General features: G+C 40.6%; 1 protein-coding gene across 4 annotated transcripts in view; it reads right to left on the minus strand.

The window, feature by feature from the left end:
- The window catches only part of LOC126402563 (rho guanine nucleotide exchange factor 10-like), an 80,531-nt gene that overhangs the window by 24,006 nt on the left and 37,951 nt on the right, over positions 1-18,574 (minus strand). The window contains exons 3-9 of one of the 4 annotated variants that reach the window (XR_007571232.1): positions 17,635-17,913; positions 17,528-17,555; positions 11,223-11,296; positions 8,485-8,550; positions 6,613-6,828; positions 4,273-4,406; positions 2,821-2,917 (exon numbers count right to left, since the gene is read on the minus strand). Coding sequence is in view for 3 of the 4 variants with exons in the window: in XM_050064684.1 (XP_049920641.1) it covers positions 705-1,052; positions 4,273-4,406; positions 6,613-6,828; positions 8,485-8,550; positions 11,223-11,296; positions 17,528-17,555; positions 17,635-17,913 (1,145 nt within the window). In the remaining variant the exon portion in view is untranslated. Of the gene's footprint in view, positions 1-6; positions 2,918-4,272; positions 4,407-6,612; positions 6,829-8,484; positions 8,551-11,222; positions 11,297-17,527; positions 17,556-17,634; positions 17,914-18,574 lie in introns of those variants that run through there. The other 3 variants (XM_050064684.1, XM_050064686.1, XM_050064685.1) reach the window with 3 other exon arrangements.

Here is an 18,574-nt window from a genome sequence, read left to right on the forward strand (position 1 = left end):
CGGACAGTTTCCAGCAGCCTTCAGTCCGTACAGGAAGTCACAGACACACTTACATCCTGTCTGGAATGATGCCAATTCATTAAAAAAGTGATCAGACCCATTTATCAGTTTGTTTTCAGTCTCCAGTTGTTTTAATGATGATAGATTAATTTTTTAAAATGCTTCACAGGTGATCTGTAGTTTATGTTCATGGTTTATCCTCCATTTGATATGAATTCTCCTGTAAATCAGCATCATATCAGTTTGACCTGTCCCCTCAACTACACAGGCTGAATAAACTGTGTTTGACTATAAGATTCATATTTTATACCAGACAACAGCTTTCATTAAAGATCAGTCAGATACAGTCAGGGCTTCACATCTGATGTTATTTTAAGAATCCTCACATCCCACTGACCACAAGTCTCTGTGTTGCTAAATACTTCAATAATTAAACTATTTTTGTTCTTTCTGGATATTTATTTGGACTACGCACCAGGAGGGTTAGAGCGCAGTGATAACTTTGAATGACAATAGACAAGAACAGACACCTAAAACACAGTTCTGCCAGTGCTTTTACACACTCACAACTGTCATGTAATGATAAAACAATATGTAGATCATAAAATATATAACATAATTAATAAAAAATAAACTATTAAAAAACAAATTAAAATGTAATAAAAATAAGATAATTAAAAAAAAACACAACAGTAAAGCCAAAATCAATTTAATAAAAACAAAACTATAATAAAATGAAACTGAGGCATTAAAAAAAAGACTGTACATGCATATGTGATTGCCCTCCCATCCCCACCCCACTCTGTTTCCAATTGGCTAGCAAATTCACAGCCAACTAAGGTCAACTGACAATGGCCAGAGAAGGAGAGGTACACACCCAGAGAGACACAGAGACAGAGCAAGAGAGAGTAAATTAGGAAATAATGGCATGCCCCTTCATTGAGGATCCTGTTGATGAGGAGGCCCACATTGTTCAGTGGGCCTTCCAACCACCACCAGCCCCAAGGGTCTTCCAGGACAGGACCAACCCATTGATACAGATGGACTCCTGTCTGTGGGAGAGATACTGGTTCAGCAGGCAGAGCATAGTGTATCTATGCAGTTTGCTGGAACCACACATTATAAAGGTCACATGCTGCAGCCAGTCTCTGACCACTGTGTAGTCAGTCTGTATTGCACTGAGGTTCATTGCTAGCGGTACATTCCTGTATAGTGTTGGTGATGCTGAGAGGCTAAGTAAGGCAACTGTTTGCAGAGAGGAAAAAAGGGTGTATTTTCTGTTCATTTTGATTATTTCTAGCATCACCATACATCATGCATAGGGCTTGAGATGATTACATTAACATATGGTTATCTTTTATATCTATGAATTAACCATGACACAAAGCAACCAAATTAAAATGGGACACACACCATTGTGGTCTGTCTGTTCCTCATCCTATAGCACATTCCATACATTTAAGGGGATTTTCCTTATTTTGATATAATAAGGGATAGAGATTACAGTTGACTCCCAAATGATGAGAAATAGATAATTGATTCACTATCACCTGCATTCACTTAATAGGTTTCCTCATCTCCACTGAACTGATGGATTTGCTAAATGGAATTTTCTACAATCGTGACCCACCAGGAGGCCACATCTGCCATTTTCTCTCTCTCTCTCTCTCTCTCTGGGTCTGTCGCAATATGCAATAAGTCGGTTAATTGCACGGTAAATTTAAAGGGAGACGGTAACTCTTCCGGCCGCGATTAATTGCCATATTCATGCGTGTTTGTTTTCCTCGTCTCTCTCCACCAAAGAGACTGGACGACAAGAGCGTTCACTGCCATGCATCGTCTGGCAGCCAGGTGAGTTGGTTCATTAGCGTAATGAACAGAGGGAAAGCTCTTGTCATTGAGTGTCTGTGTCTCTGTTGGGGAGGTGGGGCTATGGGCTACACACACACACACACACACAGTGCTATCTTCGTGAGGGGGAGACGAGGCGGAGGGCAATTTTTGATAAGAGACTGAGAGTCCATTTTATTCGTTTTTGGTTGTTTGATTTTTGTTAACGGACTGAGAGTCTATTTTTTGGATTTAGTTATTTGTATTTGTATTTTAGATTTTTACTTCAGAAAAGAGCCCTTAGAATAATACATAAAGTTGATTATCTCTAATCTACAAATCAGCTGTTTATAGCATCCTACACCGTAAAGTTTCTCAATATTGTTTATTTTAAATCACTGCAAATAATTTTTGAGTTGTGAACAAAAGCCTTCCTGTCTGTATAATTAAAGGTGTAATGTATTAATCATTAATTTATTTCCTTACTTTGGTATTGTTGATATTCTGGGTTATTCTTTGGTTGACATGCAAAAATAAGCCTGAGGCTTCAGCCTATTCCTTTTTCAGTTATTGACTTTGAGAAAATTTGTGAGAAATAATCTTTGTTTCTCCAGATGTATGTAACTGAAACAAAAATTATTCATTCATTCATATGATGTAAATTACTTTAAGTGACCAATCACACACAAAATTCAACTCAAATGGAAAATGTGAGCCAAAGAAACCATCACTCTGACTATTTTTGCGGACTAGGGGTTTCCTGCCAGACACCTGAGCTATATTTAGGGGTGAAAGTAAGCCAGTACAGTCCGGTAGCCTACTGCGTACCACTTAAAGATTCAGGCCGCACTTTAGGCCAGAAAATAGATGTGCTAGCAATATATGCAGTTTTAAACACCACTTTGTCTGTGTAATTGCTTTTAACTCGTTCAATTCAATCAATCAATTTTATTTATAAAGCCCAATATCACAAATCAGAATTTGCCTCACAGGGAATTGCTTCTGAACCGTCCGTGCTGTGTTTTGGTCCATGCTGGACGGAGCCTTGTCCAGACATCTCCCTCTCTCCCCCAGCCTGATAATGTTACTTGAATAAAAGAAAATTAAAGATTAAAAAATATAAAATATGTGTATACAGTATGTATATATATATATATATACACATATATATACATATATATACACACATATATATATACATATATATGTACATATAGATAAAATATATATATAAAAACAGTATAAATTGAATTACTGTACACACAAGACTATTTACAATATATACACAGTATAATAAAGATATGGGATATTGCACAGTATGTAAATTGCACAGGGTCTTAGCAGCGATGATTTAAACAGGGTTTAAAAAGTGTTACGCAGCAGACATGACAGTGCTACATTAGCCTACATCAGATGTTGCTGTAACGCACACTTAAACACCTGTTCTGAGATACACAGTGTCGGCCCACCCCGCTTGACTTCCAGGGTCTGGCCGACACTGTGTATCCCAGAACAGATGCTCAAGTGTGGGTGAGAGGAGCAGAGAGGATTGCAGAGGTCAGGCCAGGTGGGCCGACATTGTGTATCCCCGGACGGATGCTCAAGTGTGGGTGAGAGGAGCGGAGAGGACCAGCAATGGTAACGTAGGCCTAACCTGGGCTTGTAACTATAATCTAATTAGGCTACTATTACTAATTAATTTCTCCTATTTTTGAAATTATAATGCGTTATATTATTCCGTTACTAAGCCTCCGCTCGGAAAATTAAACGGTTCTAAACTGCGGTCCTGAAACTGCAGCCTCGGGTATTGCAGCCTCCGCTCAGTAGGTGGCGCTGTGACGAAAATTAAACAGTCCTAAAACTGCGGTCCTGAAACTGCAGCCTCCATACTGCAGCTTTCCACTATTGCAAAAAAAGCCGTTTGCACCGGGGCAGGACAAACAATAAATTAAACCAACGAAATTCCACACATTCTTGTGGTTGGCTCAAACGCTGTCAGCGTGATTTAAATAGTAAATATTTAAATAGTTTATTGAGTTTATTGCCGATGTTGATCAATGTTTTTTGCAACGAAAAATAGGTAAACAGGAAAAGAGAAAAAGAAAAAAACGACATGCATGGTTTTAAGTGTTCACTAAGGTTTCATACATGCCAGCACCCTAAACATTAAAACAAATTTTTTGCTCTACACATTGTGAAGTGTTTCTAATTTCTTTCTACTCCATACAGGTACAGTAAAATATTGAAATATTTGTATTTGTTTGGTTTTGGCTTTCCTTTTAAAAATGCATAAAGCGAGGAGAGGTGAACAATATGAAGCAATGAAGGTTTTGGTAATAGTACCGGCAAGAATTTAAAACTACTTTCACCCCTGGATATATTATAAGGAAATCTTCATCTTATTATTCACATTGCATAGAAAACCTCTAGTGAATGAGTTACCTTGCTACTGCTGTCGGCTGGGGGAACAGTGTCACTGTCAGACAGCTCATCATAACTCTCAAACTCACTGGAGCTCCAGCCGTTGGAGCCACGGTTATCAGGTCTCTGGATGTCCTCATAGATGTCATCAACATCTGTACACAGAAGCAAACAGATGAACAACACTCACTGTGTAGTTTGCTATAATACAGCCAATAATTGTGTCTCTTAAGGTGCTGACACACCAAACTGACATAGAGGCGACGAAAGCCAACTGTTGCGTCGTCTACGTTGCCTCATGTTGCTCTGTGTCAGTTGCATTTGAACACACTACAAAGACTACATCCGACAGCCAAGTAGCATGTACATTCTGTGCCTGCGTGGGAAACCAGAAGTCTGAGGAATGCATGAGATAAACAAAGCAGCGGAGTGACAGAGTGATACATCCTGTCAGCCGAGGGGTTTCCTATCTGTGCAGCCGAGCACCGCAGCACCTCCACGGACTATTACATCCAGACGGTCCCGGTGTTTCCTCTGCAGGCTCCACTTCACTCAGCTGCCCGACAAACCCGCTGCTTCTTCCCACTTTAACCTGAATAACAAACCGGGGCTCGGTGCTCCGGTTGGATCCAAACGGAGAGCCGGGGCTAGCTGGGAAGCTAGCAGAGGCTAACTGGCTGTGCTTCCCTCCAGTCATGCTGCGGCTATTCAGGTTAAAGTGGGAAGAAGCAGCGGGTCTGTCGGGCAGCTGAGTGAAGTGGAGCCTGAGGAGGAAGCACCGGTTAGCCCCAGTTTCACTACAGGCAGATTCACTCACTACAGGGGCGAGGAAATAAAACCTGAACAGCCAATCAGAGTGATCTCTCTCTCCGAGAAGCTCCGCTGCCAATTCAACATGCTCAATTGGCTGAAAAGCCGCCGACGCCGAAGTGCCAACAGTGCGGGACACACCGCAAAAACTAGGGAGACAGACGCTCACCAACGGCCCGATTTTGACCGACGGCCAACCACCAGTTTGGTGTGTCAGGGCCTTTAAGCCTCTATAATTTTAGTCAGTCTATTAAAAGTGTATAGTCCAGTGTTAAATTATGTATGGCAGTGTTAATTTCATTGATGAAAACTATGACGAAATATTTTCGTCAACAACCTTTTTTCCATGACGAAAACGAGATGACGAAGTGTTAAAAATAGATCTCGATTATAAAAAACTAAGACAAATTCTATGTTTCATTTTCATTGATGAGACGAGACATAATAAAAATGTTAGTGGTGAACTATTGGACATTGAAAGCTGAGAGCGGCCGTGCTTGTAATTATCTTTAAATGCCACATGAGTAACAGGCTGGTAAACTCCAGTAGATAGCGCCACTAGCCAGTAAAAATTAGTTGAGCAAGTTGTGAGCTGTAATTCAGCAGTAAATAATCAGCCCTGTGTGTCCGGCTGTGGATGGTGGAGCTGCTGAATGGATTTGTGAAGTTAGGTAGTTGCATCACCAGACTTCATAGCTGATCCCTGCAGGAATCCATTCAGTCCGGACTGGAGAGAGTTTATGGGTTGATGCTGTTTGACAGGCAGGTAGGAGGCTCAGTTATCTGTGAGTGTAGCTGTGCTGTAGGTAAATAGTATAAACTCAAATCAGTTTTCTCTAACAGAGATGAAAGTTTAGTTTTAATCACCAACTCTGTGAGAGGACACAGGTTTAAACCTCCAGACTAACATGTTGCAGATTAAGAAAGAATTCAGGTTTTAATTAATTTAGTTTTCTGCTTGTTAACAGTGAGATGGATAAGTCAAAGTTTAGATTGAACCTGGGTACAAATCCTAGTTGTCTCAGATTAGTTATTTGTGGTGTCAAAGTGTTTGAGAGCATAAATAGAGAAATGTTGAGCTTTTAAAATGATGATCAGTAAGTGTGTGCTCGTAATCACACCTTTATTCTGTCAAACACTGCTGGAGAAATGACAGTTTGTAAGTGTGCAGGAATTAATTGTAGTTGTAGAAAAAAACTGTCTTAAAAACTGTTTTTATCAGTCACCTTGATTCTAATTTCTGATAAATGAAGTAGTCTAACTGGATTGGTTTTAAGATAAAAAACAACAACAACAAAAAAAACAAGAAAACATAATGACTGAAAGTTAACTAAAATGTTTTGAATTTTTGTCAACTAAAACTAGACTAAAACTATGAAGGATAAAAATGACTAAAATGTGACTAAAACTAATAAGTATTTTCATGTAAAGACTAAGACTAAATCTAAAATAGCTGTCAACATTAACACTGCTGCGTGGTGGTGGACGTGTTTCAAACTTATCAATCCTGTGTGGACGTGTGTCTTGTAAATAAACTATTAGGAGACTCACCTTCCACTGGGTGCTGGATGCTCTCAGCAGGCACATCATCATAGATGACCTCTGTGTCTCTGACCACACTGGCTGGGCTGCAGCTCCCCGTACTATTGGTCTGTGGACTGACTGATGAGGACACCTCAGCCTCCACAGTGTCCTGCTGTGGGCTGCAGCCATTTACTGCACTGCTGGACATGTCTTGATCATCCTCTCCTATCAGAGAAGGCTTGCCTACAAAACAGTGAAACCACTGGTTTAAGAAGCTCAGTGTTAAAGGATTGTAGCAGTACTGTCTCTGTGAAAAACACATGAGCTTTACACCATATTGACTGTGGTGTGTACATCAGATTCAGTTTCCACTGGCTATTACTGATTTTAATAGTGGTAATAAATACAGTAAAACATGCACTTGAATGGTAATTTATGTATAATACTAGACAGTTTAATCAGCTTTACTTTCCTTTTTACAAGATGAAACATGGCCAGAGCCTCAGATATTGTGGTGGACAGATATTGTGGTGGACAGATTTGGAACACTAGTTGTCAAGAGCTCTTTATCCTTTGAAAAATTTAAAAGGAAATTATCATTACATTTAATTCATGATGTCTAATTATCTCTTGACTTGTATTTAAATATATATTTCTCCCCTTTTTAGTGTTTTATTCTATGTATTTCTAAGTTTTTATTGGATTATTTAGATGATCGATAGATCGATAGATCGATAGATAGATACTTTATTCATCCTGAAGGAAATTAAGGCATCCAGTAGCTTATTCAACAGCAACCCATCCTCACACAGGTGCAAGTGCAAAAAAATGCAAAACTAAAAACACAGTAAAACACAATAAAAGGGCTAGATCACGCCCAAAAGTCCATTGCACTATTTGTCACAGACTGCTCAGTGTGCTTCCTATTGTCATTTATCTTTTGTTGTATTTTTCTGTATTATGTAAGTTTAGTTCTTTTGTCTGCTTTTCTCCTTTTTGTAATTGTCTGTTTTTCTATTTAGGTTGAGGGAAGGTCTGTTTGTATATGCCTGTGGCTTCTTGCCCTCTCCTGAAACATTTCTCATTTTTTAGTTTTTATTATTTGGATTTTATGCAGTTTCATGGGTGTACAACAAAACTTTTGTGGAAACTGGAGCCCCAGAGTAAGCAGAAGCTAACTGTGAACTGTAAATGTATGCTCACAGACCCAGAGTGATGGGCAGGTTTCTTTCAAAATGTAATATATTAGATATTATTAGTTACCTTCATGTGAAAGTAATAAGTTAATTTACAATATTACTCTGTGTAGAGTAATAAGTTACTTATTACACTACTTTTGTGTTACTTTGACCAAAATGAGCTCAGAGGAACTAATGTTCATTTTAAATGATGAGTGTCATATTGTTTCACAGCAGCTAATCAAAGCACAGAAGCTCCAGTTTATTACAGTTTATTTCAAATCCAGTGCTGTGCAGGTCTGATGTGGGTCTATGATATGAAACACAACAAACAAATATTGAGGTTAGCAGAACAAATGGAAGGGCGTGTGTGTCAGTCACTATGTGAAGCGCATATTAATCTTATGCATAAGAACTGGACTGTGTGCTGCTGTTGCTATGCAGTTGTAGGGGATGTGAATGGAAACACATCCAACATACTAACATCACCCAGATGTGCCAATCATTGTGACGAGGAAAAACAAACTGGAGGCCAGCTCCTTATCGCTGCTGCTTTCAGGCTGCCATAGGATACAAATACAGAACGGGACACGTTGTAGATGTTGCAGGTGTATTAAGGGAAACACACTGAACATGATAACACACAGTACAGCATGACCCAAATATGCCGATCACCGGCACCCTTCTTGTAGCACATAATAACATGGCAACAAACAACAACCTTTGGATGACATTTTTTCTGGTGGCACACTGGCGGAAGTGGAGCGGTGTGGATCAGTGTGGATAACTGAAAAATGAAAACAATAAACAGTTTATTTCAGGTGGTAACACGATATATTACTGCATTACTGCTAAAACATAATATAATACTTTATTACTATATTATATATCACTATACACCTTACTTTTGTAATGTGTTACCCCCAACACTGGAGAGCCACAGCTGTAATGAGCGGGACTTGGTTGCAACACAACTAGAGGAGCTTTCTGAATGAGAGGATGCCAGCACTTCACATACAGTCTGCAAACTCTCCATCACCAACCATCCACAGCTCCCTGCCTTACTGACTGCCATTGTCTTGTGGACCTCTTACGATGATAAATTGGAAAAGACGATTTGTCTACGAAGTAAGTTTTTGGTTCTCAGCACTATTGTTTAATGACTTATTCTCAAACACCCAAAGTTTCATGGGCTATGTTCACCTTACTGTATTTGCGTTAGCTGTTTGTAGCGGCAAACTAGGCTGGAATCACACATTCTACAGCCACTGGTCATAACCACAGCTTACAACATTTTATGTTGTGGTACGTAACTTTACTCTTTTGATGATATGTAGCTAAATACATTAGTAAAATAGAATATATCTCATTTCCAAATATTTCTAGTAATGTAGCTTTTCACAGATCATGGGAGTGCATATCAATAGTTACTATGCCTAGTATTTCATATTTTATTTTCAGATATCTAACTAGACAGTACATCACATACTCTTGATATGGGTGAAAAAGACTCAATATTATGGTTGAAGATGGAATGGAATTTTTTACACTGATCTGAGCTTGTGCCAAGACATATGTTGGTATTTAGACTTTGCCTCCTGGCTGTTTCTTAGTCATACTAATTATTTTTTTCCCTGTTGTTGTTTTATCTGGTGATAAGCTCCCTCAAACTTACCTTTTAATTGGAATGTGTTTGGGTCCGTAAGTCTTTGTTAAGCAGGGCCTTAAACTGGATTTTAGGTTTGAACTTAATATGCAGGATTTATCCTATAAGGTTGTGTTTTCAAAGTGGGCTGTAATGTCATGGTACAGTGTATGTACATTCATATACTTTTGATGAAAAGGGCCCAGTTCATTTTATTTCATTGATCACCCTAAAACACCTGGGTTATAACTGCTTTGTTGCACAGGAAGAGGATTTAGCTCATGGGCTGTTCTGATTAAAAGTGTTTTCAGGAACATGTCAGCATATGATATAAACAGTAAACTGAGGCTACAGTATTAATACTTTTTTGAGTTTCTGGAGTGCACCAAATTAAGTTTGTGTTTAACAGAGCACCCGAGTCACTCAAAGGAGGCACAGCTGTCTTGCATGGGATTTCTTAAAAGATTTGAAATACTGATTCATTTTCTAGGAGGAGGTTCACTGCCTTCAGGGAAGATTACTAGTTTAAAATCATGACACAAGACACCTCGGAAGAGCAGGTTTCACATACAAATGAAGGTGACCTGTCATGACTGGAATAATGCAATTAAACATAACTGCACAAACACAAGATCCCTACTTCTGTATTCCCACAAGTACTACTGCACAAATACACAGGATGCGCTCTGAATCGCATACTTTTTCTTTTTACCTTTAGTATGTACTGCAGCTGCCCTAAAAAACTACGAAATGTTTCCAACTTTGACCCTCTTGCTTTTATATCCGTTACCACGGAGATAAACCAAACGCTACATACTGAGTTCACCAGAGACGGAGATCAACCCACAGAGCTCTGCTGTTGTCACTTTGCAACATATGTAGTTTAACTTTAAAGTTTTAACTGCATAGATTGTAGATTCTAACATATTGGCAACAATTAAATTACATCTGCACTTCTCCGTCTCTGATATTTTTATTATTATTTTATTAGAGATACACGATATTGGATTTTTTGCAGATATCCAACATGCTGCTATGTAACAACTCATTTGGCTGATAACCAATACTGATATCAATATAGCCACTTTTTCCCCACCTAATTTTAGTGATCATCAAGTCTCCTTTGTAGTGGAATTAACATCATATTATGCATGCATACTCTTATTGAGATGGCCCACCAGCAGATGGAGACATGAAAGACAATACTTTTCAATGTATGTAATATTCATTCATTGTACAAATTAAGAAAAAGCATGTTGGCTGATTCTGATGTTAATTTTTAAAGCCAGTATCGGCCAATACCAATGACGCGCCAATATTATCATGCATCCCTATCAGGGACTGATAGGGGGGTATGGAGCAGAGGACAGCTAATGCTAACAGCTTGGTGAAACTGGCTGCATTTCACTGTAGCAGGAAATTCCAATTTGGAGAGTAATTACTGTTTAAATGGTACGTTGGCACTCCACTCCACATTTTTCAAATAAAAAGAAACCTCACTGAAATGCAGCATCTTACCTTTGCTACAAGCTAGCTACTACCAAAGCTAACACTTACAGGCATGTTGCGTACCTTTGTTTAATCGCAGCGTGAGCTCTGAAACCACACTGAGCCACTCCTTGGCTCGATGTGATGCCTGGGCTGTCCGAATGCAATCAAACACAGAAACATCCTCACTTTGGTGCGCATAAAGGCACAGATCAGCCCAGGCTCGCAGCCCAGGACCCCAGGCTCGCAGCCTGAGCTCCGGCTCTGAGCTGGATGTAGAGACCAGATGAAGCCTGTCAGATACTGATGTTCCTCTTATTTCTTACCTTCATAAATACTGCTCGCTTTCCAGAAACTCTCTGACTCTCCAGTCACTCCCAGATCAGAGGAGGTGGAACGTCTGCAACAAGCATTTCAATCTAGAGGTCAGTAGGTCAAAGAACTTCTCATATTTATAACAAGACATACTCTATCAGTTTCTAAGGTGTTTTCTCTCCCATTTTGAAGATGAAACTTCTGAACAGATAACACCCTGAAGTTGGCTGCCAAAAAAAGAAATGTAACTGAAAGTCCACTTGCTTATATGATGATGGCACATTGGTCACTTTGTAACAGGTGGTTGGTTATAAGAGGCAGATTGTATTCCACAGAAGCACTGTGTGTCTGAAATTACGTACTTTCATTAATACACTTCAGTGCAGTACACTTTGTACACTACGTACTTCTTGTGTGGTGCACTAATTTCTAGTGCTGCCCCGACTAACAATATTCCTAGTGGATCAATAGTCGTCATTTAGGGCCATTAGTCAACTAGTCGCCCGCATGTTTACGATATTAATTTGATTATTAAATTATATATTTTGGGCGGGGCAACACAATGGTTTGAGTTTAAGGTGTGAGAAAGAATAGTATAAGTAACATCGTTAACACTGTGCTACATTAGAGAAATACTAAACCGTACTGAACCTTAATTAATATAGGCCTATATTATATCTACAAATGCATGTCAGAAACTGAGCGAGCCGTCTGTTAATTACGCTGTCAGGAGAGCGGTAATGAATGTGCTAAGTGGCTAATGGGCATGTAGCTACTTCCATGTTTCAGATGCTACATCATGGTTGTAGTCAACGAATGATGGGTAAATGTTTGCCTGCAGAGTTAACATATCACCTTGGGTTCATCCTTCACCTTCTCAAAATGATCCCACACTTTGGATTTCCTGCCCATTGGGTTATTAACTAGCTTGTGGCGAAATTGCAAACAGACAGTGGAGCATTATCACCAACATTTGAATGTTATCTCCAGGCTCCTTGTTGTCTCCAGCTGCCATGTAAAAAGTTGAGAAGTTTGTGATGTAGCGGAAGCCATCTGTTGAGGTCCATCATTCCACACTCAACTTTTGAGCCGTTTTGACCAGTAGTACACTGCATTTTCCCGTACTATGGAGTATGTACACACGTAGTGCACTTGTACACTCAAAATATTAAGTGTTGCGTGCAGTAGGATGCAATTTGAGATGCACTGACAGTCTACATTCTTTGCTGAACACCATGCAATGGAGTTGAAAGCTCTGGAATAAAGCTAGTAAGTGGACCTTGAGTAAACTTACTTTTTTCATTTCTTGTCTGTCTTCTTCTTTTTTTTTTTTTTTTTTGTCAAACTACTATTTCCGAGGGTCTGAAATTAAGTTTCACGCTCAGCTGGAGCCTTACATTTAAAATGAAACACCAGTTCAGTGGAAATCCTACATATAAAGGTGAAGCAATCAGAGACCTGTGTAAATAAAAAATGGGACAGACAGGGAACTTTGCCACCCACAACATGACGTTTGTGGTAACAAGCAAATTCTGTGTGGAGTCCTATCACATGACTAGAAAGTATGGGATGAAATTAAGTCTATTGTTTTCACCCTGTGTGTATATACATAATGGGCTCTAGTTTTAGCCTGGTTCCAGACCATAGACCCCGCCCACTCAACTGAGTAGGCTTGCATCTCTGGTCTGGCATACTTCAATGAATTTGCGATTTATCTCGTCCAAACGATGGACGGACCAATGAACGCCAGGGGTGGGGGCGGGTCTAGCGATTAGCCAATCAGCGCCATGCTGATGTCAAGCTGTACGCCGGTGGGTAACTGGTGAGGATAGCAACGATGCTATCGAGGTATTTCGCCACTACTCGCGTTAATGGAGGACCAAATTAAGGAAGCTGCTAAACTGGATTTAATGGCGATGCAGCTGGGCGTGCACGACGACGGAGACATTTTAAACGGGCAATGCTCGCTTGTTTTTGGCACCCCCGAGGCATGGATACTAATGATGTCAGATTCTGGGTGAGTCGTTGATCTCTACTGATTAGTTAGGGAAAAATCTAATTCCCTCCCCCTTGTAAATCGCCTTCAATGGAAGCCATGTCAGACTGAAGGTTCTGGGAGCTTCAGTCTGACACTCAGGCTACTCTAGTTTTGCAGACCAGGCGCAGCGGAGGCGCAGCGAACCTGCGCTTCGCCAACTGGGTGTGGCCAGGCGGATTTTGAAAGTTTGGCACACCGTGCGCCTGGCGCAGCTACTCCTCTATCCCACCTCTGTCCCTCCTACCGGCGCAAGTCGGAAAGAGGGAGGAGAGAAGGTGTGGAGTGGGTTTTACACACATCACACCAATCAAATGAGCCCCACTCCTCGCCCTTAAATGCGCCGCGCGAAGGCGTAATGAGAGTTTACTCAATTCGCCATGGCGGAAGACAGCAGCAGCGTCAGACGGCCAAACTTTGAACAGAGGAAATAATAAATAAATGCCCGTTTCAAATGTAGTCTGTTTCAAATGAAGCTGGTAACCTCTGCAGTTGTAGTAAGAAAAGACCCCGCCACTATTTGTGAATTTTATTCCTTTATAGCCGCCTTTTGGGGGCGGCTGTGGCTCAGAGGTAGAGCGGGTCGTCCACCAATCAAAAGATCAGCGGTTCGATCCCGGGCTCCTCCAGGCTGCATGTCGAAGTATCCTTGAGCAAGATACTGAACCCCAAATTGCTCCCGATGGCTGTTCCATCGGTGTGTGAGTGTGTTAAAACTGAGTAGCAGGTGGCACCTTGTATGGTATAGTACGTATAATATCTAAAAGGCTGGGGTGTTGTGCCATACATTTGTCCATGGCAGCAGATCGCTCTGTGTTCCTGGCTAAAGTGACAGCTGTGACAGGAGAAGTTGTGGAAAACCAAAAGAAAACCAAACATGCTAGACTTTCTGTTGGAACTGTGTGAGGCATGCCAGACGTGGTGTCAGTTGTCATCTACTATGACACACTACAAGAGATAAAACAATACATTATTGTGTACGACACTCATTGTTATTCACGATCTGAGCTGACAGCGTACGATGCTGCATTGGGTTATAATTGGCTGAAATCATGTGGTCTGAACCCGTCATTAGTATGGAGGACTGGAACTGCCAAAAATAAAAATAAATACATAAATAAATAAATGAGTCAATAAATAAATTCATATGCCATTAAACTGCACCAAAATGCCTAAAAAATAAATGTAGGCATTAATTAACTGATAAAATGCGTCTTTTCTTTTTACATTTACATTCCCTCACACATTCTTTGTACGTTTACATTCCTACATACATTTTAACATTTACATTCCTTCACTCATTCTTCATACATTTACACTTCTTCATACATTTATACTCCTTCACACATTCTTTGTACATTTACATTCCTTCAGACATTTAATACAATTTATACATTTACATACCTTCCTGAATTCTTTTCACATTTACATTTCTTCATGCATGCAGAAAGGCATGAAATGTAAATGCAAATGAGGGGGCCGTTCAAAGTGTGTCACGGGGGTGACACCTTTGGACAGCCCCCTCATTTGCATTTACATTTCTTACCCTGCCACATTAAGAAATGTAAATGCAAATGAGGGGGCTGTCCAAAGTGTGTCACGGGGGTGACACCTTTGGACAGCCCCCTCATTTGCATTTACATTTCTTACCCTGCCACATTAAGAAATGTAAATGCAAATGAGGGGGCTGTCCAAAGCGTGTCATGGGGTGAACTTTTCGCCTATTGGTTGATCGACACCTGAGTGCATGGATCGTCTATACATGCCTTGCTCCCCACAGCCACAGCCAGCTTAGAGGAAACCTCAGAGGACTGTGATGGCTGGGGCCGCTAGACGCTCGGTCTCTGAGCTTCTCAAAGAGGCAGCAGACAGGTTGGAGGAGTTGGAGCGCGGTAAGTATGAAATACTGAAATGTGATGTTTTTTCTTGCATCCGTTGAAGATTTCTTGACTTACTTTATTCATACACAGCATCCACTGCAGACGCAACGCATGGAGGGGAGGGAAGTCAGAGGAGCACAAGCACCTGTAAGTTTGCTAACGCTCAGCTCTCGGGGGTTTCATTTCCACTAGCACAGGTTAGCTAAGCTAACCCATGAATTAACCAAACTATGGTGCTTTCACACATATTAGTGCGCTGTCTTGGTCCATACCTGGGGTGCCAAATTGATACATTTCAGTTCTTAAGTTTCCGCATAGTTGTGTCTCCATGGTTTCAGTTTACTTCTCCTTACTTTTTAGCGCATCTTTTTCCAGTCGCTTTTGCATCTTTTCTTGGTCAGTTGTCATGACTCTCCGCAAGTACTGCAGCATTTGGACCAGAATGAAAACAAATGTGGGTGAACGCGAACCTTAAGAACTGAAATGTACCAAATAGGCGAAAAGTTCACCCCATGACACACTTTGGACAGCCCCCTCATTTGCATTTACATTTCTTCATGTGGCAGGGAAAAGAAAAGTAAATGCAAATGAGGGGGCTGTCCAAAGTGTGTCACCGCCATGACACACTTTGGACTTTGGAAGAATTCAGGAAGGAATGTAAATGTATAAATTGTATGAAATGTCTGAAGGAATGTAAATGTATAAATTGTATGAAATGTCTGAAGGAATATAAATGTTAAAAATGTATGTAGGAATGTAAATGTACAAAGAATGTGTGAGGGAATGTAAATGTAAAAAGAAAAGACGCATTTTATCAGTTAATTAAAGCCCCTACAAGGAACTTTCATTTTGAGTTGATTTTGGCGACCCTGTGGACAAAAGCGGTAGTGTTTTGCCGGAATGAAGCCTACATTTCCCATGAGCTCTAGCGCGTACTGTCGTAAAGACGCTTACCTGGCTCGCGCATGTGTTTGTTTTGGGGATGAATGAAACAACAAGACGGGAAAACTTTGTCCCCGCTCCTATCAGGGATCCCAGCTCACCTCTGCCGCGCCCCAGCTCCACCTCTCCGGTGTAAGCGCCACTGCTGCCGGGGTAAACGCAGCGGTCGTCTGGTAAGGCTGAAGACCTGTTTGGCGAGCACTTCTACAGCTTCTTGGACTGAGTATGGAGCAGTGCCTCGCCTCTTTATTTCTCGGCACTCGCTGGATCCTGTCGACGCCTGGCTGGTACCTGTCGTCGGCACGGATGAGGTGTTCCAGCCCCACGGCCCCTGCTCTCCTCGTCCCCGCTGGCGCGGGGTGAATCTGTGCAACCTGCGGCCTCTGTGTGTGGCTCCCTGGACAGCTAACGCCGTGGACCCGCCGGCTCCTGCCAGGATTGGGCTGGTAAATGCTAGATCGCTAGCGAACAAAACGTTTTTCCTGAAGGATTTCCTGACTTCCCGAGGATTGGATTTTCTTTGTGTGACTGAGAGGTGGCTGACTGTTGGTGAGTCCAGTGCTTTCACAGAACTTTTACCCAATGATTGCTGCTATTTTAACTCCCCGCGGACGTCGGGTCAAGGAGGAGGAATAGCAACTATGTATAAGAGTCACTAAATGTAAGCAGCTAGGTAAGATGACGTGTGCCGTCTGAGTGCCGTAAATCGTTTCATCCTGGAAGCGACCTGGTGCGGACCCGGAGACAGTTTCCTAAAGGTATGGATATAGACTATATAGAAATAGCTTATCTTCACACAGATGGTCTCATTTGCTGTTGTAGGTCACACAGAGACATCAGCAGAAACGAGAGACTTTTGCATATCCCCTTAAAAGTTCCTTGTAGCGGCTTTAATGCCTACATTTATTTTTTATGCATTTTGGTGCTATTTAATGGCAAATGAATTTATTTATTGACTCATTTATTTATTTATGTATTTATTTTTATTTTTGGCAGTTCTGGTCCTCAATACATTAGTTGCACTGATTCTCTTTAAGATAAGCCAATATGGGAGTGGCATTTTACTGTTGTCTTGTTGTGTTCTGTTTTTTCTTAAACTACAAAGCTTCACACTATGGAGACTATGGTCATTTTGTGACTGTGTTCACAGATGGATTTGGTGAATGTTTACCACCTAAAATCCTGTTACAGCATTAATAGAAGAAACAATATAGATATTTGTCCAGCTTCCTTTTTCTACTTGGTGTTCATTTATACTTATATTGTACATGGATGAAATTCTGCCCAACTGTGCAAAATGTTTTTTCCTTCGTAATGCTCTAGATATTACACACAACAATGATTTTAAAACCAATAATAAAAGATAATTGGTCAACCTATGTTTGGCTTACAGATTTGAGTGTGGTCAAATAAATGTTAATGTGTGTTAAAGGCTGTAATTTATTCCATCATAACTTACCCCTCTGGTGACTCCCTGATCTCCATCCCTGGTAAAAGAAAAAAAAATCAAATAAAAAAATGTTACAGTACCATCTACAAGCATAAAACCCTTATTTGAATATTCACCTGAGCAGTGGCTTTGGCACAGTGAGACATTTGGGCTCTTTTGCCCTGTGCTGAATGGTCCATTCATGCCCTGTCGTACTGTCTCTTGGGCTGTGTTTGTCTTGGCGTAAAGATTTGACACTGCTGTCTCTGTGGTCCAGTCACTCTTCATCAAAGAGTCAGAGCTCATCTCTGTAGGTCCAATGTCATCCCCGTCATCAAACTCAAACTTCTCCCCCTGCTCACCTTCATCCTCATCCTCATCTTCCTCTATGTGTGACGCTCCATTAGATACAGACACTGAGGAAACAAGCAAGTGATTTTAAATGAATTATTACCCTGTTTCCCTGTAGTCACTCGAGATGAGCACAGATATTCATCTCTAGAAAACATGTAATTTTGAATTTGGCTTTCCAGCCAGTGGCGACATGTAAATCCGAGACTACTTTGCTGCAAGATGAAGGGCTACTGCTGAGCCACTATTGTTTTTGTAAAACGCAGAACATTATGAAGTCACAGTGAAGTTGACCTTTGACCTTTTGGATATGAAATGTCATCACTTCATCATTTTATCCTATCAGACATTTGTGTGACGTTTTGTCATAATTTGTAGTTATGAGTTATGGCTAAAAACATATTTTGTGAGGTCACACTGACATTGACATTTGAACTTCAACCACAAAATTCTAATCAGTTTATTCTTCAGTCCAAGTGTCAAATTGATGATTAGTGTCTTAAAGGGACATTGTGTAATGTTTTCAGTCGTTTATTGTTGTTTATTCATAAATATCAATCAATCAATCAATTTTATTTATAAAGCCCAATATCACAAATCACAATTTGCCTCACAGGGCTTTACAGCATACGACATCCCTCTGTCCTTATGACCCTCGCAGCGGATAAGGAAAAACTCCCCAAAAAAACCCCTTTAACGGGGAAAAAAAACGGTAGAAACCTCAGG

Source organism: Epinephelus moara, chromosome 16, assembly GCF_006386435.1.
Source record: "Epinephelus moara isolate mb chromosome 16, YSFRI_EMoa_1.0, whole genome shotgun sequence".
NCBI classification, from domain to species: domain Eukaryota; kingdom Metazoa; phylum Chordata; class Actinopteri; order Perciformes; family Serranidae; genus Epinephelus; species Epinephelus moara.